Source organism: Eleutherodactylus coqui, chromosome 4, assembly GCF_035609145.1.
Source record: "Eleutherodactylus coqui strain aEleCoq1 chromosome 4, aEleCoq1.hap1, whole genome shotgun sequence".
NCBI classification, from domain to species: domain Eukaryota; kingdom Metazoa; phylum Chordata; class Amphibia; order Anura; family Eleutherodactylidae; genus Eleutherodactylus; species Eleutherodactylus coqui.
The window spans coordinates 291,775,480-291,796,605 of record NC_089840.1 but is presented as its reverse complement, the minus strand read 5'-3'; the positions used below and the strand labels follow the sequence as shown (position 1 = coordinate 291,796,605).

At 46.4% G+C, this 21,126-nt stretch overlaps 2 protein-coding genes across 2 annotated transcripts in view; both read left to right on the top strand.

Annotated features, from left to right (window-relative positions):
- LOC136626392 (pregnancy zone protein-like) overlaps positions 1 to 21,126 on the top strand; it is a 600,260-nt gene that overhangs the window by 495,993 nt on the left and 83,141 nt on the right. The window lies entirely within an intron of this gene.
- LOC136626787 (alpha-2-macroglobulin-like protein 1) overlaps positions 1 to 21,126 on the top strand; it is a 172,763-nt gene that overhangs the window by 81,051 nt on the left and 70,586 nt on the right. The window contains exons 17-20 of the mRNA XM_066601792.1: positions 5,523 to 5,589; positions 7,939 to 7,989; positions 13,732 to 13,956; positions 19,457 to 19,586. Of these exons, the coding sequence (XP_066457889.1) occupies positions 5,523 to 5,589; positions 7,939 to 7,989; positions 13,732 to 13,956; positions 19,457 to 19,586 (473 nt within the window). The remainder of the gene's footprint in view (positions 1 to 5,522; positions 5,590 to 7,938; positions 7,990 to 13,731; positions 13,957 to 19,456; positions 19,587 to 21,126) is intronic.

Here is a 21,126-nt window from a genome sequence, read left to right as displayed (position 1 = left end):
CCCAGATGCTCCTCTCTTCTGGTGGTCTGTAGAGGGCGTCCTGAGCTCGGTCACCTTGTGTCCCCCATCCACTGTCCCAACATCTCCTAACAGTCTGCCCAGATGCTCCTCTCTTCTGGTGGTCTGTAGGGGGCGTCCTGAGCCCGGTCACCTTGTGTGCCCCCGTTCACTGGTCCCAACAACTCCTAACACTCTGGTCAGACGCCACTCTTTACTAGTGGTCTGTAGGGGGCGTTCTGAGCCCAGCCACCTTGTGTGCCCTCACACACCCACTGGTCCCACCACCCCCTAACAGTCTGGTCAGAAGCTCCTCTACTGGTGGTCTGTCGGGGGCTTCCTGAGCCCGATCGCCTTGTGTGCCCCCATCCACCGATCCCAACACCTGCTAACAGTCTGGTCAGATGCTCCTCTTTGCTGGTGGTCTGTAGGGGGCGTCCTGAGCCCGGTCACCTTGTTTCCCTCATCCACTGTCCCAACACCTCCTAACAGTCTGGTAAGATGCTCCTCTCTACTAGTGGTCTGTCGTGGGCACACTGAGCCCAGTCACCTTGTGTGCCCTTACACATCCACTGGTCCCAACACCTCCTAACTGTCTGGCCAGATGCTCCTTTCTACTGGTGGTCTGTTGGGGGTCCTGAGCCAGGTCACCTTGTGTGCCCCCATCCACCGGTCCCAACACCTGCTAACAGTCTGGTCAGATGCTCCTCTTTGCTGGTGGTCTATAGGGGGCGTCCTGAGCCCGGTCACCTTGTGTGCCCCCGTTCACTGGTCCCAACAACTCCTAACACTCTGGTCAGATGCCACTCTTTACTAGTGGTCTGTAGGGGGCGTTCTGAGCCCTCACATATCCACCTTGTGTGCCCTCACACACCCACTGGTCCCACCACCCCCAAACAGTCTGGTCAGAAGCTCCTCTCTACTGGTGGTCTGTCGGGGGCTTCCTGAGCCTGATCGCCTTGTGTGCCCCCATCCACCAGTCCCAACACCTGCTAACAGTCTGGTCAGATGCTCCTCTTTGCTGGTGGTCTGTAGGGGGCGTCCTGAACCCGCTCACATTGTGTGCCCCGGTTCACTGGCCCCCAACACCTACTAACAGTCTAGTCAGACACACCTCTACTTGTGGTCTGTAGGGAGCGTCCTCAGCCCCATAACCTTGTGTGCCCTCACACATCCACTGGTCCCAACACCTCCTAACCGTCTGGCCAGATGCTCCTTTCCACTGGTGGTCTGTTGGGGGTCCTGAGCCAGGTCACCTTGTGTGCCCTCACACATCCACTGGTCCCAAAACCTCCTAACAGTCTGGTCACACACTCCTCTGTACTGGTAGTCTATTGGGGGCGTGCTGAGCCTGGTCACCTTATGTATTCCCACACATCCACTGGTCTCAACACCTCCCAACAGTCTGGTCAGATGCTCCTCACTACTGGTGGTCTGTAAGAGGTGATGGGACCAGTGGATAGGGGCACACAAGGTGACCGGGCGCAGGACGCCCCCTACGAATCACCAGTACAGAGGAGCGTCTGACCAGACTTTTAGGAGGTGTTGGGAACCGTGGATGTGTGCGAGCACACGAGGTGATCAGGCTCAGGACGCCCTGACAGACCACCAGTAGAGAGGAGCATCTGACCAGACTGTTAGGAAGTGTAGTGACCAGTGGATGTGTGAGGGCAAACAAGGTGACAAGGCTTCCTGTGCCCCTAACAGACCATCATCTAGAGAGAAGCATCTGACCAGACTGTTAGGGGGTGTGGGCACACAAGGCGATCGGGCTCGGGAGACCCCCGACAGATCGCCAGCAGAGAGGAGCTTCTGACCAGACTGTAAGGCGGTGTTGGGACTAGTGGATGTGTGAGGGCACACAAGCTGACAGGGCTCAATGGTCTCAACGCCTCTTAACAGTCTGGTCAGACACTCCTCACTACTAGTGACCTGTAGGGGGCGTCCTAACCCTTGACTCCTTGTGTATCCTCACACATCCACTGGTCCCAACACCTCCTAACAGTATGGTCAGATGCTTCTCACTACTGATGGTCTGCAGGGGGTATCCTGAGCCCAGTCACCTTGTTTGCCGTCACACATCCACTGCTCCCAACACCTCCTAACAGTCTGGTCAGATGCTCCCCTCTACTGGTGGTCTGTAGGGGGTGTACTGAGCCTGCTCAGCTTGTGTGTCCTCACACATCCACTGGTCCCAACACCTCCCAACAGTCTGGTCAGACGCTCCTCTCTACTGGTGGTCTGTCAGGACTGAGCCTAGTCGCCTTGTGTACCCTCACACATCCACTGGTCCCAACACCTCCTAACAGTCTGGTCAGATAATCCTCTGTACTGGTGGTCTGTGGTGGGCGTCCTGAGCCCGGTCACCTTGTGTGCCCTCACACATCCACTGGTCCTTACATCTCCTAACAGTTTGGCCAAACGCTTCTCACTACTGATGGCCTGTAGGAGGTATCCCGAGCCCAGTCACCTTGTGTGCCCTCACACATCCACTGCTCCCAACACTTCCTAATAGTCTGGTCAGATGCTCCCCTCTGCTGGTGGTCTGTAGGGGGTGTACTAAGCCTGCTCAGCTTGTGTGTCCTCACACATGCACTGGTCCCAACACCTCCTAACAGTCTGGTCAGACGCTCCTCTCTACTGGTGGTCGGTCAGGACTGAGCCTAGTCGCCTTGCATACCCTCACACATCCACTGGTCCCAACACCTCCTAACAGTCTGGTCAGATAATCCTCTCTACTGGTGGTCTGTCGGGGGCTTCCTGAGCCCGGTCACCTTGTGTGCCCCATCCACCGGTCCCAACACCTGCTAACAGTCTGGTCAGATGCTCCTCTTTGCTGGTGGTCTGTAAGGGGCGTCCTGAGCCCGGTCACCTTGTGTGCCCCCGTTCACTGGCCCCAACACCTCCTAACAGTCTAGTCAGACACACCTCTACTTGTGGTCTGTAGGGAGCGTCCTCAGCCCCATCACCTTGTGTGCCCTCACACATCCACTAGTCCCAACACCTCCTAACCATCTGGCCAGATGCTCCTTTCCACTGGTAGTCTGTTGGGGGTCCTGAGCCAGGTCACCTTGTGTGCCCTCACACATCCACTGGTCCCAACACCTCCTAACAGTCTGGTCACACACTCCTCTGTACTGGTGGTCTATTGGGGGCGTCCTGAGCCTGGTCACCTTGTGTATTCCCACACATCCACTGGTCTCAACACCTCCCAACAGTCTGGTCAGATGCTCCTCACTACTGGTGATCTGTAAGAGGTGATGGGACCAGTGGATAGGGGCACACAAGGTGACCGGGCTCAGTAGGCCCCCCACGGATCACCAGTACAGAGGAGCGTCTGACCAGACTTTTAGGAGGTGTTGGGAACCGTGGATGTGTGAGAGCAGACAAGGTGACCAGGCTCAGGACCCCCGACAGACCACCAGTAGAGAGGAGCATCTCGCCAGACTGTTAGGAAGTGTTGGGACCAGTGGATGTGTGAGTGCACACAAGGTGACCGGGTTAAGCCAGCCAGAGATGAGCATCTGACCAGACTGTTAGGAGGTGTTGGGACCAGTGGATGTGTGCGAGCACACGAGGTGACCAGGCTCAGGACGCCCTGAGGGACCACCAGTAGAGAGGAGCGTCTGACCAGACTGTTAGGAAGTGTAGTGACCAGTGGATGTGTGAGGGCAAACAAGGTGACAAGGCTCCCTGTGCCCCTAACAGACCATCATCTAGAGAGAAGCACCTGACCAGACTGTTAGGGGGGTGGGCACACAAGGCGATCGGGCTCAGGATGCCCCCGACAGACCAACAGTAGAGAGGAGCTTCTGACTAGACTGTTAGAAGGTGTTGGGACCAGTGGATGGGGGTACACAAGGTGACCGGGCTCAGGACGTCCTCTACAGACCAGCAATACAGAGTAGCATCTGACCAGACTGTTAGGAGGTGTTTGGACCAGTGGATGCTGTGCAGTGCGTATATACACTCTTTGTAAAAAAAAAACATCCTGCCCCTAAGAGGAGTTATTGTGCTGCAAAACTCATCCTGCACTTATATGTCAGGCAGATAAACAAGGTCACCAGGCTCAGTACCTGGTGGTCTGTTGGGGGTCCTGAGCCCCGTCACCTTGTGTGCCCACACACATCCACTGGTCCTTACACCTCATAATAGTCTGGTAAGATGCTCCTCACTACTGCTGGCCTGTAGGGGTCGTCCTGAGCCCAGTTACCTTGTGTACCCTCCACAGCCACTGGTCCCAACACCTCCTAAGAGTCTGGTCAGATGCTCCTCTCTACTGGTGGTCTGTCGGGGGCATCCTGAGTCCGGTCACCTTGTGTGCCCTCACACATCCACTGGTCCTTACACCTCCTTACAGTCTGGTCAGATGCTCCTCTACTGGTGGTCTGTCCGGGGATCCTGAGCCTGGTCACCTTGTGTACCCTCCACAGCCACTGGTCCCAACACCTCCTAACAGTCTGGTCAGATGCTCCTTTCTACTGGTGGTCTGTCGGGGGGCATCCTGAGCCCGGTCGCCTTGTGTGCCCTCACACATCCACTGGTCCCAACACTTCCTAACCGTCTGACCAAATCTCCTCTCTACTGGTGATCCTAAGCCCAGTCACCTTGTGTGTCCTCACACATCCACTGGTCCCAACACTTCCTAACCGTCTGGCCAGATGCTCCTCTCTACTGGTGGTCTGTTGGGGGTCCTGAGCCCAGTGACCTTGTGTGCCCTCACACATCCACTGGTCCTTACACCTCCTAACAGTCTGGTCAAATGCTCCTCTACTGGTGGTCTGTCTGGGGGTCCTGAGCCTGGTCACCTTGTGTACCCTCCACAGCCACTGGTCCCAACATTTCCTAACAGTCTGGTCAGATGCTCCTCTACTGGTGGTCTGTCTGGGGGTCCTGAGCCCGGTCACCTTGTGTACCCTCACACAGCCACTGGTCCCAACATCTCCTAACAGTCTGGTCAGATGCTGGTCACTACTGGTGGTCTGTAGGGAGGGTCCTGAGCCCGATTACCTTGTGTACCCTCACACAGCCACTGGTCCCAACACCTCCTAACAGTCAAATAAGAACGGCCGGTGGAAGACAATTCATGGATACGACCATTCAGCTTCCCACATCCCAATAATGCGCCCCTCTCAGACTCTAGTAATGGGGTGAAATCTCTTCTCTGCGTTGTAGAGGCGTCTAGTGGTCAACAAGCTCTACATAAGCGGACGAAGAGGTGACTACACACAAGGAGCCTCCAAGAGCCTTTTATAGGCCAAGGGGGGAACAACTTTTAAGTCCATCTAATCACCCCAACTTTCATCATTTATATATCTGCCTGACTTAAAACTGCAGGACGAGTTTTGCAGCACAACTCCTCCTTTTTGGGGCGGGATGGTTTTCTTGACAAAGAGTGTATATACGCAATGCACAAAACGCTTGTCCTGTCCTGTATATGTGTATGTTTGTATATATAATATGAACTTTCTCTGGGTTTTTGCCTTTATATATCGGTGACAGTGATCTGCTTCTTCTCTCACCAGGAGAATGGTCTCCACATTTTGACCAGCTGGGACATTGTCGCTCCGACCACCTGTACATTTGAACTCGGTAAGTAATCTTTGTATTTGTCGGATAATATTATTATTAATCTCTCCGCTGATTGATCCTGATGGCGCTGCACTGAACAGAGTCGGTGGGGTCCTTCTCCTGTCTTCACTAGGTAAGTGAGTTGATCATCATGTTACAGAATCTCTGAGATCGCCACATGGTACGGGCGTCCCTGGGTGGGCTCCATGGGATGAAATAAGATTACTGGTTGTGAGACCTGGGAGAGTAGAGGGGTGGTGAGAGCGGAGTAACTGGATTACAGATCCTTGTAAAGTCTTTTGTTACTATGGGTCAGGAGTTTGACCTGACAGAAGACTTGTATCTGCGGTACTGGCTATGGTTTGCAGGAATAAAACACTTATTTTGGCGGTTTAAATAGCCCAAGATTTATCCCATCCAGAAGATATATTCATTATTGGGGGGCAGATCTGATCTCAGCACTTTGGAGAGGTTATTGGGGTGTTATAACACAAATAAGGGAAGATAAGGAAGATAGCTGTTGTGTCCGTGTTGTCCATCACATTGTATCTAATCTATAGAGCCTGCTATCCACTGGCTGCAAATGATGGGTGATAGAGCGAAGGGTAAACAGGCAAAAGGGGATCTAATCTGCAGAAATACCCAAAGTTGCATCTATAGTGGAAGGAAGTATTGGGACAGGAAGAATATGGTCTCTCCTTAGAGAGAACAGCTATTGAGGAGACTAATAAGGCCATCCATACTCTTCTGGGAAATGTATGTAAATGGAAAGATGGAACAATGCCTCTACAGCGCCACCTATTGGAAGGCAGCATTCCTGCAAGTTAATATCAGTCCTTTTAATAAGCCTTATAACTATGACTGGGCATATAAAGCAAAGCCAGAGTCTTCTCCAGAAGGAAGAGATAACCGTGTACAGACTGTTTTGAGGTTTTTGCCCCTCATCGGTGTGCAGTAGGCTCCTGGCTGGTGAGAGCCTCATTATTCCCAATCATTGTTAGAAAGCTTCTTAAAAGATTTTGCAATAACTTGCAATAATGCTGCTTTCCAATAGGTGGCACTGTAGAGACATTGTTCTATCTTTTCATTTGCATGGAAGGAAGCATCGACACATATACAGTCCAAGTATATTGAGAACAGACGGCTCTAATATGGTGAAAAGGGAGATAAAAGGGGCAAAAGTAAGGATGCTCTATGTCACCGAAACATGAACTAGAGTCATCCAGATTTTTTTTCATATTATTCAAAAAAGGCAATTAATGGTGACTACAATGGTTCATCCTAGCTTCAGGCACAGGTACACCCCATTTCTCAGCTTCCTGGAGTGCGATAAGGGGAGGTGGGGGTTCGTAGCCTTCCATCTCCGCTTATCACACTCCAGGAAGCTGAGATAAGGGGCATTGTAGAGCTACCATATCCCTCCAACACCCCATATCTCAGCTTCCTGTAGTGTGATTAAGAGAGAAAGGTATTGCAGCTCTGCAACAGACCATATCACACTCACAGAAGCTGATATATGAGTGTTGGGGGATACAGTAGCTCTACAACACCTAATATCTCATCTCATTGGATGGGTGTATGATAGCTCTACATCTCCCTTCATCACACATCATAAAGCTAAGATAAGAGGTGTTGTAGAGCTACCGTATGCCCCCACAACACTCCATATTTCAGCTTCCTTGAGGGTGATATAGTGTGTGGCAGAGCTGCAATACCTTTCTCTCCTAATCACACCCCAGGATGCTGAGATATGGGGTGCTGGGGCTATGGTAGCTTTACAGCACCTCATATCTTATCTCTCTGGAGTGTGATAAGAACTGATGGGTGTATGACAGCTCCATGTATAAAACGCGACAACGATGTCTGATACCGGGCGATATTCAGGCCCAGATTACTGTAGAGAAGATGTAAAAAAAACGTACAATGAGCTCCTAATCCATCCCATAAACAGAACGCAGCAAATGTAACGTCATATCATCGCCCCACGGTGGAGGCAACACTTTAAAAAAATCCCAACGTAATATAATAATTCTATAAAAAACCTATAAAATGTCCAAAATGTTCTTAGAAAAAAAAAATCACAAGATCTCGGCAGCAAGAAACAAGAACTAGTAGAGGAGTTGTGGAAGCGCCATCAGGGGTGCAGAAACTCACAGACCCCCAAATCACCAATAGATTCTATACAGAAAGGGTCCATTATGTGTGATAATCTGCTATAGGTAGAAAAGAAGTAAAGCAGTAGACAAACAGGCGAGACCTGCGACACGAGAGGCAAAAACAGAGATTCAGAGACGATGACAAATGGAGGCAAACCGATCCGCTGCCTGGAGAATATTGCATATCATAACCGCAGTGTCTCCTTATGTCTAGGTTACATGTCCGATGGTGAACTGCTGAAGGGGGCCCTACCAGCATTGGAAGGTTCATATACATATATACATACACATCCTATATACTGACCCTCCCGACATACTACGTCCTATATACTGACCCTCCTAATATATCCCCCACACACTACATCCACTATACTGACCCTCCTGATATATCCCCCACACACTACATCCTACATACTGACCCTCCTGATATATCCTCCACACACTACATCCTATATACTGATCATCCTGATATATATTCTCCACACACTACACCCTATACACTGACCCTCCTGATATATCCTCCACACTACATCCTATATACTGACCCTCCTGATATATCCTCCACACAATTTATCCTATATACTGACCCCGTCTGATACATCCTCTACACACTACATCCTATATACTGACCCTCCTGATATATATTCTCCACACATTACATCCTATATACTGACCCCGTCTGATATATCCTCTACACACTACATCCTATATACTGACCCTCCTGATATATCCTCTACACACTACATCCTATATACTGACCTTCCTGATATATCCTTCACACACTACACCCTAAATACTGACCCTCCTGATATATCCTCCACACACTATATCCTATATACTGACCCTCCTAATATATCCTCCACACTACATCCTATATACTGACCCTCCTGATATATCCTCCACACTACATCCTATATACTAACCCTCCTGATATATCCTCCACACTACATCCTATATACTAACCCTCCTGATATATCCTCCACACACTACATCCTATATACTGACCCTCCTGATATACCCTCCACACACTACATACTATATACTGACCCTTCTGATATATTCTCTACACACAACATCCTATATACTGACCCTCCTAATATATCCTCCACACACTGCATCCTATATACTGACCCTTCTGATATATCCTACATACACTACATACTATATACTGACCCTTCTGATATATCCCCCACACACTGCATCCTAAATACTGACCCTCCTGATAAATCCTCCACAAACTACAAAGTATATACTGACCCTCCTGATATATCCTCCACACTACATTCTATATACTGACCCTCCTGATATATCCTTTACACACTACATCCTATATACTGACCCTCCTGATATATCCTCCACAAACTACATCCTATATACTGACCCTCCTGATATATCCTCCACACACTACATCCTATATACTGACCCTCCTGATATATCCTTCACACAGTACATCCTATATACTGACCCTCCTGATATATCCTCCACACACTACATCCTATATACTAACCCTCCTGATATATCCTCCACACACTACATCCTATATACTGACCCTCCTGATATAAACTACTCACTGCATCCTATATTCTGACCTTCCTGATATATCCTCCACACACTGCATCCTATATACTGACCCTCCTGACATATCCTCCACACACTACATCCTATATACTGACCCTCCTGATATTAACTCCACACACTACATCCTATATACTGACCCTCCTGATATATCCTCCACACACTACATCCTATATACTGACCATCCTGATATATCCTCTACACACTACATCCTATATACTGACCCTACTGATATATCCTCTACACACTACATCCTATATACTGACCCTCCTTATATATCCTCTACACACTACATCATATATACTGACCCTCCTGATATACCCTCCACACTACATCCTATATACTGACCCTCCTAATATATCCCCCACACACTACATCCTATATACTGACCCTCCTGATATATCCTCTATACATTGCATCCTATATACTGACCTCCTGATATATCCCCCACATACTACATCTTCTATATTGACCCTACTGATATATCCTCCACACACTACATCCTATATACTGACCCTCCGGATATATCCTCCACACACTACATCCTATATACTGATCCTCCTGATATTTCCTCCACACACTACATCCTATATACTGACCCTCCTGATATTTCCTCTACACACTACATCCTATATACTGACCCTCCTGACATATGCTCCACACACTACATCATATATACTGACCCTCCTGATATATCCTCCATACACTACATCCTATATACTGACCCTCCTGATATATCCTCTACACTACATCCTATATACTGACTCTCCTGATATATCCTCCACACACTACATCCTATATACTTACCCTCCTAATGTATCCCCCACACACTACATCCTATACTGACCATCCTGATATATCCTCCACACACTTCATCCTATATACTGACCCTCCTGATATAACCTACTCACTGCATCCTATATTCTGACCTTCCTGTTATATCTTCCACACAATACATCCTATATACTGTCCATCCTGATATATCCTCCATACACTACATCCTATATACTGACCTCTTGATATATTCTCCACACACTACATCCCATATACTGACCCTCCTGATATATCCTTACACACTACATCCTATATTCTGAGCCTCCCGATATATCCACCACACACTACATCCTATATACTGACCCTCCTGATATATCCTCCACACACTACATCCTATATACTGACCCTCCTGATATATCCTCCACACTACACTGTATATACTGACCCTCCTGATATATCCCCCACACACTACATCCTATATACTGACCCTCCTGATATATCCTCCACACACTACATCCTATATACTGAGCGCCCTGATATACCCTCCACACTACATCCTATATACTGACTGCCCTGATATATCCTCCACACACTACATCCTATATACTGACCCTCCTGATATATCCTCCACAAACTATATCCTATATACTGACCCTCCTGATATATCCTCCACACACTATATCCTATATACTGAGCCTGCTCATATGTCCTCCACATGCGGTTAAATTAACACTTTAACTGTCATTACGATTACCCGTTTCTTCATATGTTGCTGAGATGATGCTTTGGTAACCATTTTATTCTCCACAGTTTTACTGGCAACTTATTGAGGGCTATAGATTTTTCATTCATGTGAAACTGCACCTCCCAGTATATACTGGAGAATGGTAAAGATATACTGAGACTTGTAGCTTCACAAGGTAGACTGTTACAGACCTTACACATAGCCTATACTGATGTGATGCTTTCAGAGACAGAATATACTATCACACTCACAGCTCAATATAGCAATACTGATCACAGCACACACTTCACCTTTCCAATGTATAGGGAAGACAATTCTCACCAGACGGTGCGCGCTCATCAAAGATCCTGGATCCTGGATCGCAATTTCAACAACCAAGTAAGTATGAGAGCAGCACTCCAGGGGTTAAGTAAAAGGTCCAATCTTTATTGTGCCCAGACAACGTTTCAACCCTCCATCTGAGGGTCTGAGGAACTTGATAAAGACCCTCAGATGGAGGGTTGAAATGTTGTCTGGGCACAATAAAGATTGGACCTTTTACTTAACCCCTGGAGTGCTGCTCTCATACTTACTTGGTTATCACACTCACAGCTAATATCGTCTGGACATGTTCCTTTTCTTCTCCATCTGGCCCAGACCTTCATAACTGCAGAGATAGAGATCCAGATATCTGTGACTCCTCTGATAATATTATTGTCACACACCGTTTGTCATGAGTCTAGCATGGGATTGAAGTCTTGTGCTATAGCCACTTACAGGATGGCAGCGTGGTCCAGGAGTAGCCGGGGTTTGGTGCACGGGATGGCGGTGCAGTACAAAGGGTTGAAGCAATAACCTAGTCAACAGGTATAGCCGAGGTCAGGTACACAAGATGGACGGTCAGTTGTAGAGGAGCCGGTATGTGGGAGAATCACTTGATTACAGGGCAATATAACACGTAAGGAAGGAGGGAACAGGGCAGGTCTATATAGAGGAACAATTGGGGAAGGAACAAGACGGGGTGGACTAGACAAGGGAAATATAGAACCAGGAACAGAGGACTAGGAATTAGAGGGAGCTGTCCAGCATGCTGAATAGCTCAGTGGGTAGGGCTGCTGCCTGGAGTGCAGGCGGTCGCAGATTTATATCCCGACACCGCTTCACCTGAAAATAGCACTACTCCTCATTGACTTACCTAAGAGGTAAACCATAAGACACTGTGTACCCTGAAAAATAAATCATCATCTACACTGTCCCCTGAAAAATACTACCGTGCCTCAGAAATAATCGGTGTCCCTGAAAAGTATAATACCGTGTCCCCGCTGAAATTAATGAGGATATGCACTGGGCAGTCACTAAGGGGTTAATACAATTTCTGTATATTAATGTATGAAAACCAGGACAACCAACCAGAATGAAAATCTCATTTTACAGCATAGACCAAAGAATGAAGCCAGCTTTCTGATGGGCTGTTGTGGTCACCACCAGTTTGCCTCTGTTCTAGTTTATATACCTGCCGTAATGTCATCAAACTATTATGTCCTCCTCTATGTAGTAAATGACGTCTCCTGATATATCCTTCATGCACTACATGCTATATACTGACCGTCGTGATACGGTATATCTTCCACACTCCATATCTCAATTTACTGGAGTGTGATATGGGGAGAAGGGGGTGTTATGGATCAAGGCATTCTCACTTGTTGGTTGTAGTTGGGGTTTGTGCACACAGTAGTGTCATGTACAGGGGATGTGTGCTGTGGTGCAAACGGTCCCTATCTGGAAGTCCGCTGTAATACGGTATACAACGTAGATCCACTATTTTTCCTTATAGACTCAGAATGAAATCCATAAGAAAATACTTCCCCGTTCCTTCTTATAAAGGTCTGTGTAGCAGAACGCCAGTTACATTCAAAAGATCATTGGTTGACAATCGTGACCGATACAGCTGGTGTTAGATCACATTTTTGGCGCTAAGTGCCTCAGCCTGCTAAAACAAGCCTTTTCGGGGTCTGCCCACCAGAGGGCGACACATCAGTATCACAAAGTGCCCTCGTAATAACCCTACCAAGACCTACGATGCTGAGTGATGTAATCGCCATCAGGATGCATTAATATTGAAGGGTTAAATAATTTATAAAGCCACCTCCTGATATCACGCTGACCGGGAGCACCGAATACGGGTTCATCAGCACTCAGTGAGGAGGGATTAAAAAAAGGAAAAAACAATTGATACGGTAAGGCCGCCTGCACACGGGAGAATTTGTATTGTGGATTCCGCAGCCGGCGGCCGCAGCAAATACAGTCCCATAGTATTCAATGGCAAAACGCCATTTCATCTCCATGAGCGGAAATTGATTGCAATTTTCCGCTCGTGGAGAAGAAATCACAGCATGCTGCGATTTTGTGCAGCTTCCATTGAAGTCAATGGAAGCTTTCCATCTCGCAGCACTTCTGCAGTCAGCACTGAGGAAGTATCACGGGATACGCGTCGGAGGCTACTGCGCATGTGTAATGGACTGCAGGCCGGGACATCCGCAGCGCTGGCAGAAGCCGCCGGACAGGTACACTGCGGTCACCGGCCGGGCGCCGAATCTCAGTCTGCTGTGGGAGTCCCGCATGCGGGGTCCAACCCGCCCGTGTGCATGAGGCCTAGAGCAGCAAGTGTAATGTAATCATGACCGGCGCAGTGTGGGCAATGGTTATAATAATCCCGACATATTATAACTACTAACACTGGAGAAAAGAAAAATGTGCAATGGGCAAAATGTTCAAAAAATTCAGAAAAAAGTATTCTAAGACGTCGGCAGCGAGAAAGAGGGACTAGTAGAGGAGTTGTGGCAGTGTCATCAGGGGTGCAGAACCTCACGGACCCTCAAATCACCCATAGATTCTATGAGCTAACCGTCCGGTAGGTGTGATAATCTGCTATAGGAAGAAAAGCCGTAGAGAGTAATGTGAGGCCAACAATGAAATACAAGACAAACATCGACAGCAGAGATCCGGAGACGACAACAAATATGGAGGCAAACGAGTCCGATTCCCCGGAGAATAATCCGCATCGTAACCGCAGTGTCTCTTTATGTCTAGATTACAGTTCAGAGGAAGAGGCTGTTGTTCTATATGCTGGAAAAATCTGGCCGGGGATTTTCGAGGAAGGTTCAAATATACCTCCTTCATACTACATCCTATATACTCATCCTCCTGATATATTCTCTACACACTACATCCTATATACTGATCCTAATGATTTATCCTCCATACTACATCCTATATACTGATCCTCCTGATATATTCTCTAACACTACATCCTATATACTGATCCTTCTGATATATTCTCTAACACTACATCCTATATACTGATCCTTCTGATATATACTCCATACTACAACCTATATACTGACCCTCCTGATATATTCTCTAACACTACATCCTATATACTGATCCTTCTGATATATACTCCATACTACAACCTATATACTGACCCTCCTGATATATTCTCTAACACTACATCCTATATACTGATCCTTCTGATATATACTCCATACTACAACCTATATACTGACCCTACTGATATATCCTCCACACACTTCATCCTATATACTAACCCTCCTGATATATCCTCACACACTACATACTGACCTTCCTGATATATCCTCCACACACTACATCCTATATACTGGCCCTCCTGATATATCCTCCACACACTTCATCCTATATACTAACCCTCCTGATATATCCCCCACACACTACGACCTATATACTGACCCTCCTGATATATCCTCCACACACTACATCCTATATACTGATCCTACTGATATATCCTCCACACTACATCCTATATACTGACCCTCCTGATATATCCTCCACACTACATCCTATATACTGACCCTCTTGATATATCCTCCACACTACATTCTATATGCTGACCCTCCTGATATATCCTCCACGCTGCATCCTATATACTGACCTTCCTGATATATCCTCCACACACTACACCCTATATACTGACCCCCCTGATGTATCCTCCACACACTACATCCTATATACTGACCCTCCTGATATATCCCCCACACACTACATCCTATATACTGACCCCCCTGATATATCCTCCACATACTACATCCTATATATTGACCCTCCTGATACATCCTTTACACATTACATCCTATATACTGACCCTACTGATATATCCTCCACACACTTCATCCTATATACTAACCCTCCTGATATATCCCCCACACACTACGACCTATATACTGACCCTCCTGATATATCCTCCACACACTACATCCTATATACTGATCCTACTGATATATCCTCCACACTACATCCTATATACTGACCCTCCTGATATATCCTCCACACTACATCCTATATACTGACCCTCTTGATATATCCTCCACACTACATTCTATATGCTGACCCTCCTGATATATCCTCCACGCTGCATCCTATATACTGACCTTCCTGATATATCCTCCACACACTACACCCTATATACTGACCCCCCTGATGTATCCTCCACACACTACATCCTATATACTGACCCTCCTGATATATCCCCCACACACTACATCCTATATACTGACCCCCCTGATATATCCTCCACATACTACATCCTATATATTGACCCTCCTGATACATCCTTTACACATTACATCCTATATACTGACCCTACTGATATATCCTCCACACACTTCATCCTATATACTAACCCTCCTGATATATCCCCCACACACTACGACCTATATACTGACCCTCCTGATATATCCTCCACACACTACATCCTATATACTGATCCTACTGATATATCCTCCACACTACATCCTATATACTGACCCTCCTGATATATCCTCCACACTACATCCTATATACTGACCCTCTTGATATATCCTCCACACTACATTCTATATGCTGACCCTCCTGATATATCCTCCACGCTGCATCCTATATACTGACCTTCCTGATATATCCTCCACACACTACACCCTATATACTGACCCCCCTGATGTATCCTCCACACACTACATCCTATATACTGACCCTCCTGATATATCCCCCACACACTCCATGCTATATACTGACCCCCCTGATATATCCTCCACATACTACATCCTATATATTGACCCTCCTGATACATCCTTTACACATTACATCCTATATACTGACCCTACTGATATATCCTCCACACACTTCATCCTATATACTAACCCTCCTGATATATCCCCCACACACTACGACCTATATACTGACCCTCCTGATATATCCTCCACACACTACATCCTATATACTGATCCTACTGATATATCCTCCACACTACATCCTATATACTGACCCTCCTGATATATCCTCCACACTACATCCTATATACTGACCCTCTTGATATATCCTCCACACTACATTCTATATGCTGACCCTCCTGATATATCCTCCACGCTACATCCTATATACTGACCTTCCTGATATATCCTCCACACACTACACCCTATATACAGACCCTCCTCATATATCCTCCACACACTACATCCTATATACTGACCCTCCTGATATATCCTCCACACACTACATCCTATATACTGACCCTCCTGATACATTCTCCACATACTACATCCTATATACTAACCCTCCTGATATATCCTCCACACACTACATCCTATATACTGACCCTCCTGATATATCCTCCACACACTACATCCTATGAACTGACCCTCCTGATATATATCCTCCACACACTACATCCTGTATACAGACCCTCCTGATATATCCTCTACACACTACATTCTATATACTGACCCTACCGATATATCCTCCATACACTACATCCTATATACTGACCCTCCTGATATACCCTCCACACACTACATACTATATACTGACCCTTCTGATATATTCTCTACACACAACATCCTATATACTGACCTCCGGATATATCCTCCACATACTACATCCTATATACTGACCCTCCTGATACATTCTCCACATACTACATCCTATATACTGTACCTCCTGATATATCCTCACACACTACATCCTATATACTAACCCTACTGATATATCCTAAATACAGTACATCCTATATACTGACCCTCCTGATATATCCTCCAAACTACATACTATATACTGACCCTCCTGATATATCCTCCACACACTACATCCTATATACTGACCCTCCTGATATATCCTCCACACACTACATCCTATATACTGACCCTCCTGATATATCCTCCACACACTACATCCTATGAACTGACCCTCCTGATATATCCTCCACACACTACATCCTATGAACTGACCCTCCTGATATATCCTCCACACTACATCCTTTATACTGACCCTCCTGATATATCCTCCACACTACATCGTCCACACACTACATCATATATACTGACCCTCCTGATATATCCTCCACGCTACATCCTATATACTGACCTTCCTGATATATCCTCCACACACTACACCCTATATACTGACCCTCCTGATATATCCTCCACACACTACATCCTATATACTGACCCTCCTGATATATCCTCCACACACTACATCCTATGAACTGACCCTCCTGATATATATCCTCTACACACTACATCCTATATACTGACCCTCCTGATATATCCTCCACACACTACATCCTATATACTGACCCTCCTGATATATCCTCACACACTAAATCCTATATACTGACCCTCCTGATATATCCTCCACACACTACATCCTATATACTCTCCCTCCTGATACATCCCCCACACACTACATCCTATATACTGACCCTCCTGATATATCCTCCACACAGTACATCCTATATACTGACCCTACTGATACATCCTCCACACACTACATCCTATATACTGACCCTCCTGATATATCCTCCACACAGTACATACTATATACTCTCCCTCCTGATACATCCCCCACACACTACATCCTATATACTGACCCTCCTGATATATCCTCCACACAGTACATCCTATATACTGACCCTACTGATACATCCTCCACACACTACATCCTATATACTAACCATCCTGATATATCCTCCACACACTACATCCTATATACTGACCTCCTGATATATCCTCCACACACTACATCCTATATACTAACCCTCCTGATATATCCTCCACACACTACATCCTATATACTGACCCTCCTGATATATATCCTCCACACTACATCCTATATACTGACCCTCCTGATATATCCTCACACACTACATTCTGTATAGTGACCCTCCTTATATATCCTCCACACACTTCATCCTATATACTGACCCTCCTGATATATGCTCCACACACTACATCCTATATACCGACCCTCCTGATATATGCTCCACACACTACATCCTATATACTGACCCTCCTGATATATCCTCACACACTACATCCTATATACTGACCCTCCTGATATATCCTCCACACACTACATCCTATATACTGACCCTCCTGATATATCCCCACACACTACATCCTATATACTGACCCTCCTGATATATCCCCACACACTACATCCTATATACTGACCCTCCTGATATATCATCCACACACTACATCCTATATACTGACCTTCCTGATATATCCCCACACACTACATCCTATATACTGACCCTCCTGATATATCCTCCGCACAGTACATCCTATATACTGACCGTACTGATACATCCTCCACACACTGCCTCCTATATACTAACCCTCCTGATATATCCTCCACACACTACATCCTATATACTGACCCTCCTGATATATCCTCCACACACTACATCCTATTTGCTGACCCTCCTGATATATCCTCCACACAGTACATCCTATATACTGACCTCCTGATATATCCTCCACACACTACATCCTATATACTAACCCTCCTGATATATCCTCCACACACTACATCCTATATACTGACCCTCCTGATATATATCCTCCACACTACATCCTATATACTGACCCTCCTGATATATCCTCACACACTACATTCTGTATAGTGACCCTCCTTATATATCCTCCACACACTACATCCTATATACTGACCCTCCTGATATATGCTCCACACACTACATCCTATATACCGACCCTCCTGATATATGCTCCACACACTACATCCTATATACTGACCCTCCTGATATATCCTCACACACTACATCCTATATACTGACCCTCCTGATATATCCTCCACACACTACATCCTATATACTGACCCTCCTGATATATCCCCACACACTACATCCTATATACTGACCCTCCTGATACATCCCCCACACACTACATCCTATATACTGACCCTCCTGATATATCCTCCACACAGTACATCCTATATACTGACCGTACTGATACATCCTCCACACACTGCCTCCTATATACTAACCCTCCTGATATATCCTCCACACACTACATCCTATATACTGACCCTCCTGATATATCCTCCACATTCTACATCCTATTTGCTGACCCTCCTGATATATCCTCCACACACTACATCCTATATACTAACCCTCCTGATATATCCTCCACTCACTACATCCTTTATACTGACCCTCCTGATATATATCCTCCACACTACATCCTATATACTGACCCTCCTGATATATCCTCACACACTACATTCTGTATACTGACCCTCCTTATATATCCTCCACACACTACATCCCAATTGTTCTCCATTCATCTAGTTGCTTTTTCAGAAGCAGGCCTCATTTCTGGCACTTTAGCTGATGCTGCGGAGGCCGATGATGGTGGAAGCAGTTCGGAGCCTCGCACTATATTCCCCGAGACTTGGCTGTGGGGACTGCAGAAAATGCCGTGAGTATTACAGACCCAAACATTTCCCTCTTATTCCCATGTAATAATCTAACTTCTTATCATCAAACCTACCTGGAAATATCATGTAAAGTCCTTGTTGTTTGTGCCAGTGGACAGGTAGATCCTTGGTCTGGTCTTTTGTTAAGGGTTCACAGGAATGGGATGCAGTTGTTGATGGTAGGACCTCGGAAATGAAGGGGTTTGTTATTTTGATCATAAGTAAAAAAGGTGTAAGACCTGTTTATTGTAATGTCAGGAATATTTTACATGGGTGCACCTACAGAACCATTGGCTGCAGACCATTGCCAGAAAAGATGGAATCCCGATCAATGTAGGGTTCACTTCTGGAGATCGAGGTTTGCCTCAGCCTACGATGAGCTACCTGTATCATCAGTTCAGGTTTCACTCACCTTCCTATATGGTTTCCAATCTTGAAGTACAATGGAAATGTAGCAGTAAAATACTGAGTCATTATTTAGAGGTGGGGAAAATAGACCGGCCAATCAAGTAAAAGGGGCAGACTGGAATCAGCCAATCAGGATGGGGACAACCTATGCAGTTCATGCAGAAGGCTCAGCTACACCTTCACCCCCGGCAGGCTGAAGTTAAACGCTGACATCACACCTGGCATCATGCGGCCGCTCTGATCCCCACAGAGTCTGAATGCTCCTGTTATGGTATAAGAACATGATTGACACTTTCTACTAAGACCTGTGTGTGTGATATTACTAGTGGGATGGAACTAATTATATCACTCCACTCTGAAGTCAGTGGATGCTGGCTCGCTGTGCCACTAAACTGATTTAGCTTAGGTCTAGAGGCTTCACCTGCGGTTCCCTGGTTTTTGCCCTTTAACCACACCAATCAGGATTTGGTCTCTACTGTGGAGAGCCCAGTAATAGTCTCAGTTATGTCGCTGCTGACACAGCGCAGTCAGAACTGTCATAATGCAGTGCCGGAGGGTGTAAACAGAAACGTGGTCAGGAAACATTACCTAAGTCAGAACAGGTGAAATTCTTGCACACGGTTTTCCATAACGTGATACCGGAGGGTGCAGCTGGAGACGTGGTCGTGGAACAGAGCTAAGGTAGAATACTTGCATAGTGGTGAGAGAGGCTGAGGCCAGGGCAGGGAGCAGACAAAATAAACATGGTCAGGAGAGAAAATCAAAATCAAATCGTGGTCTTGGTATAGCGCCAACTTATTCCACAGCACTTTTATGTAATTATTACCCCCCACCAAGCTGGGTTCTCATTTTACCAACCTTGAAAGGATGGAAGGCTGAGTCAAACCTTGAGCCGGCTACCTGAATCATTCAGGGATTGAACTTGCAACCTTCAGGTCATAGGTGAGAGCTTACACTCTGCACCACACGAGGCTCAAGAGAAGAAGTCAGGAAAGCTGAGTAGGGCAGACCAAAACCAGAAGAGCAGACAAAACACTGTAGCACCTTTGCACGCTGTCAGAGTAATTCCTCAGACACCTGCTAGCATGGAATGGTGCCTAGAATAGCCAGAGACTTGTCTGGGTGGGTCTGGGA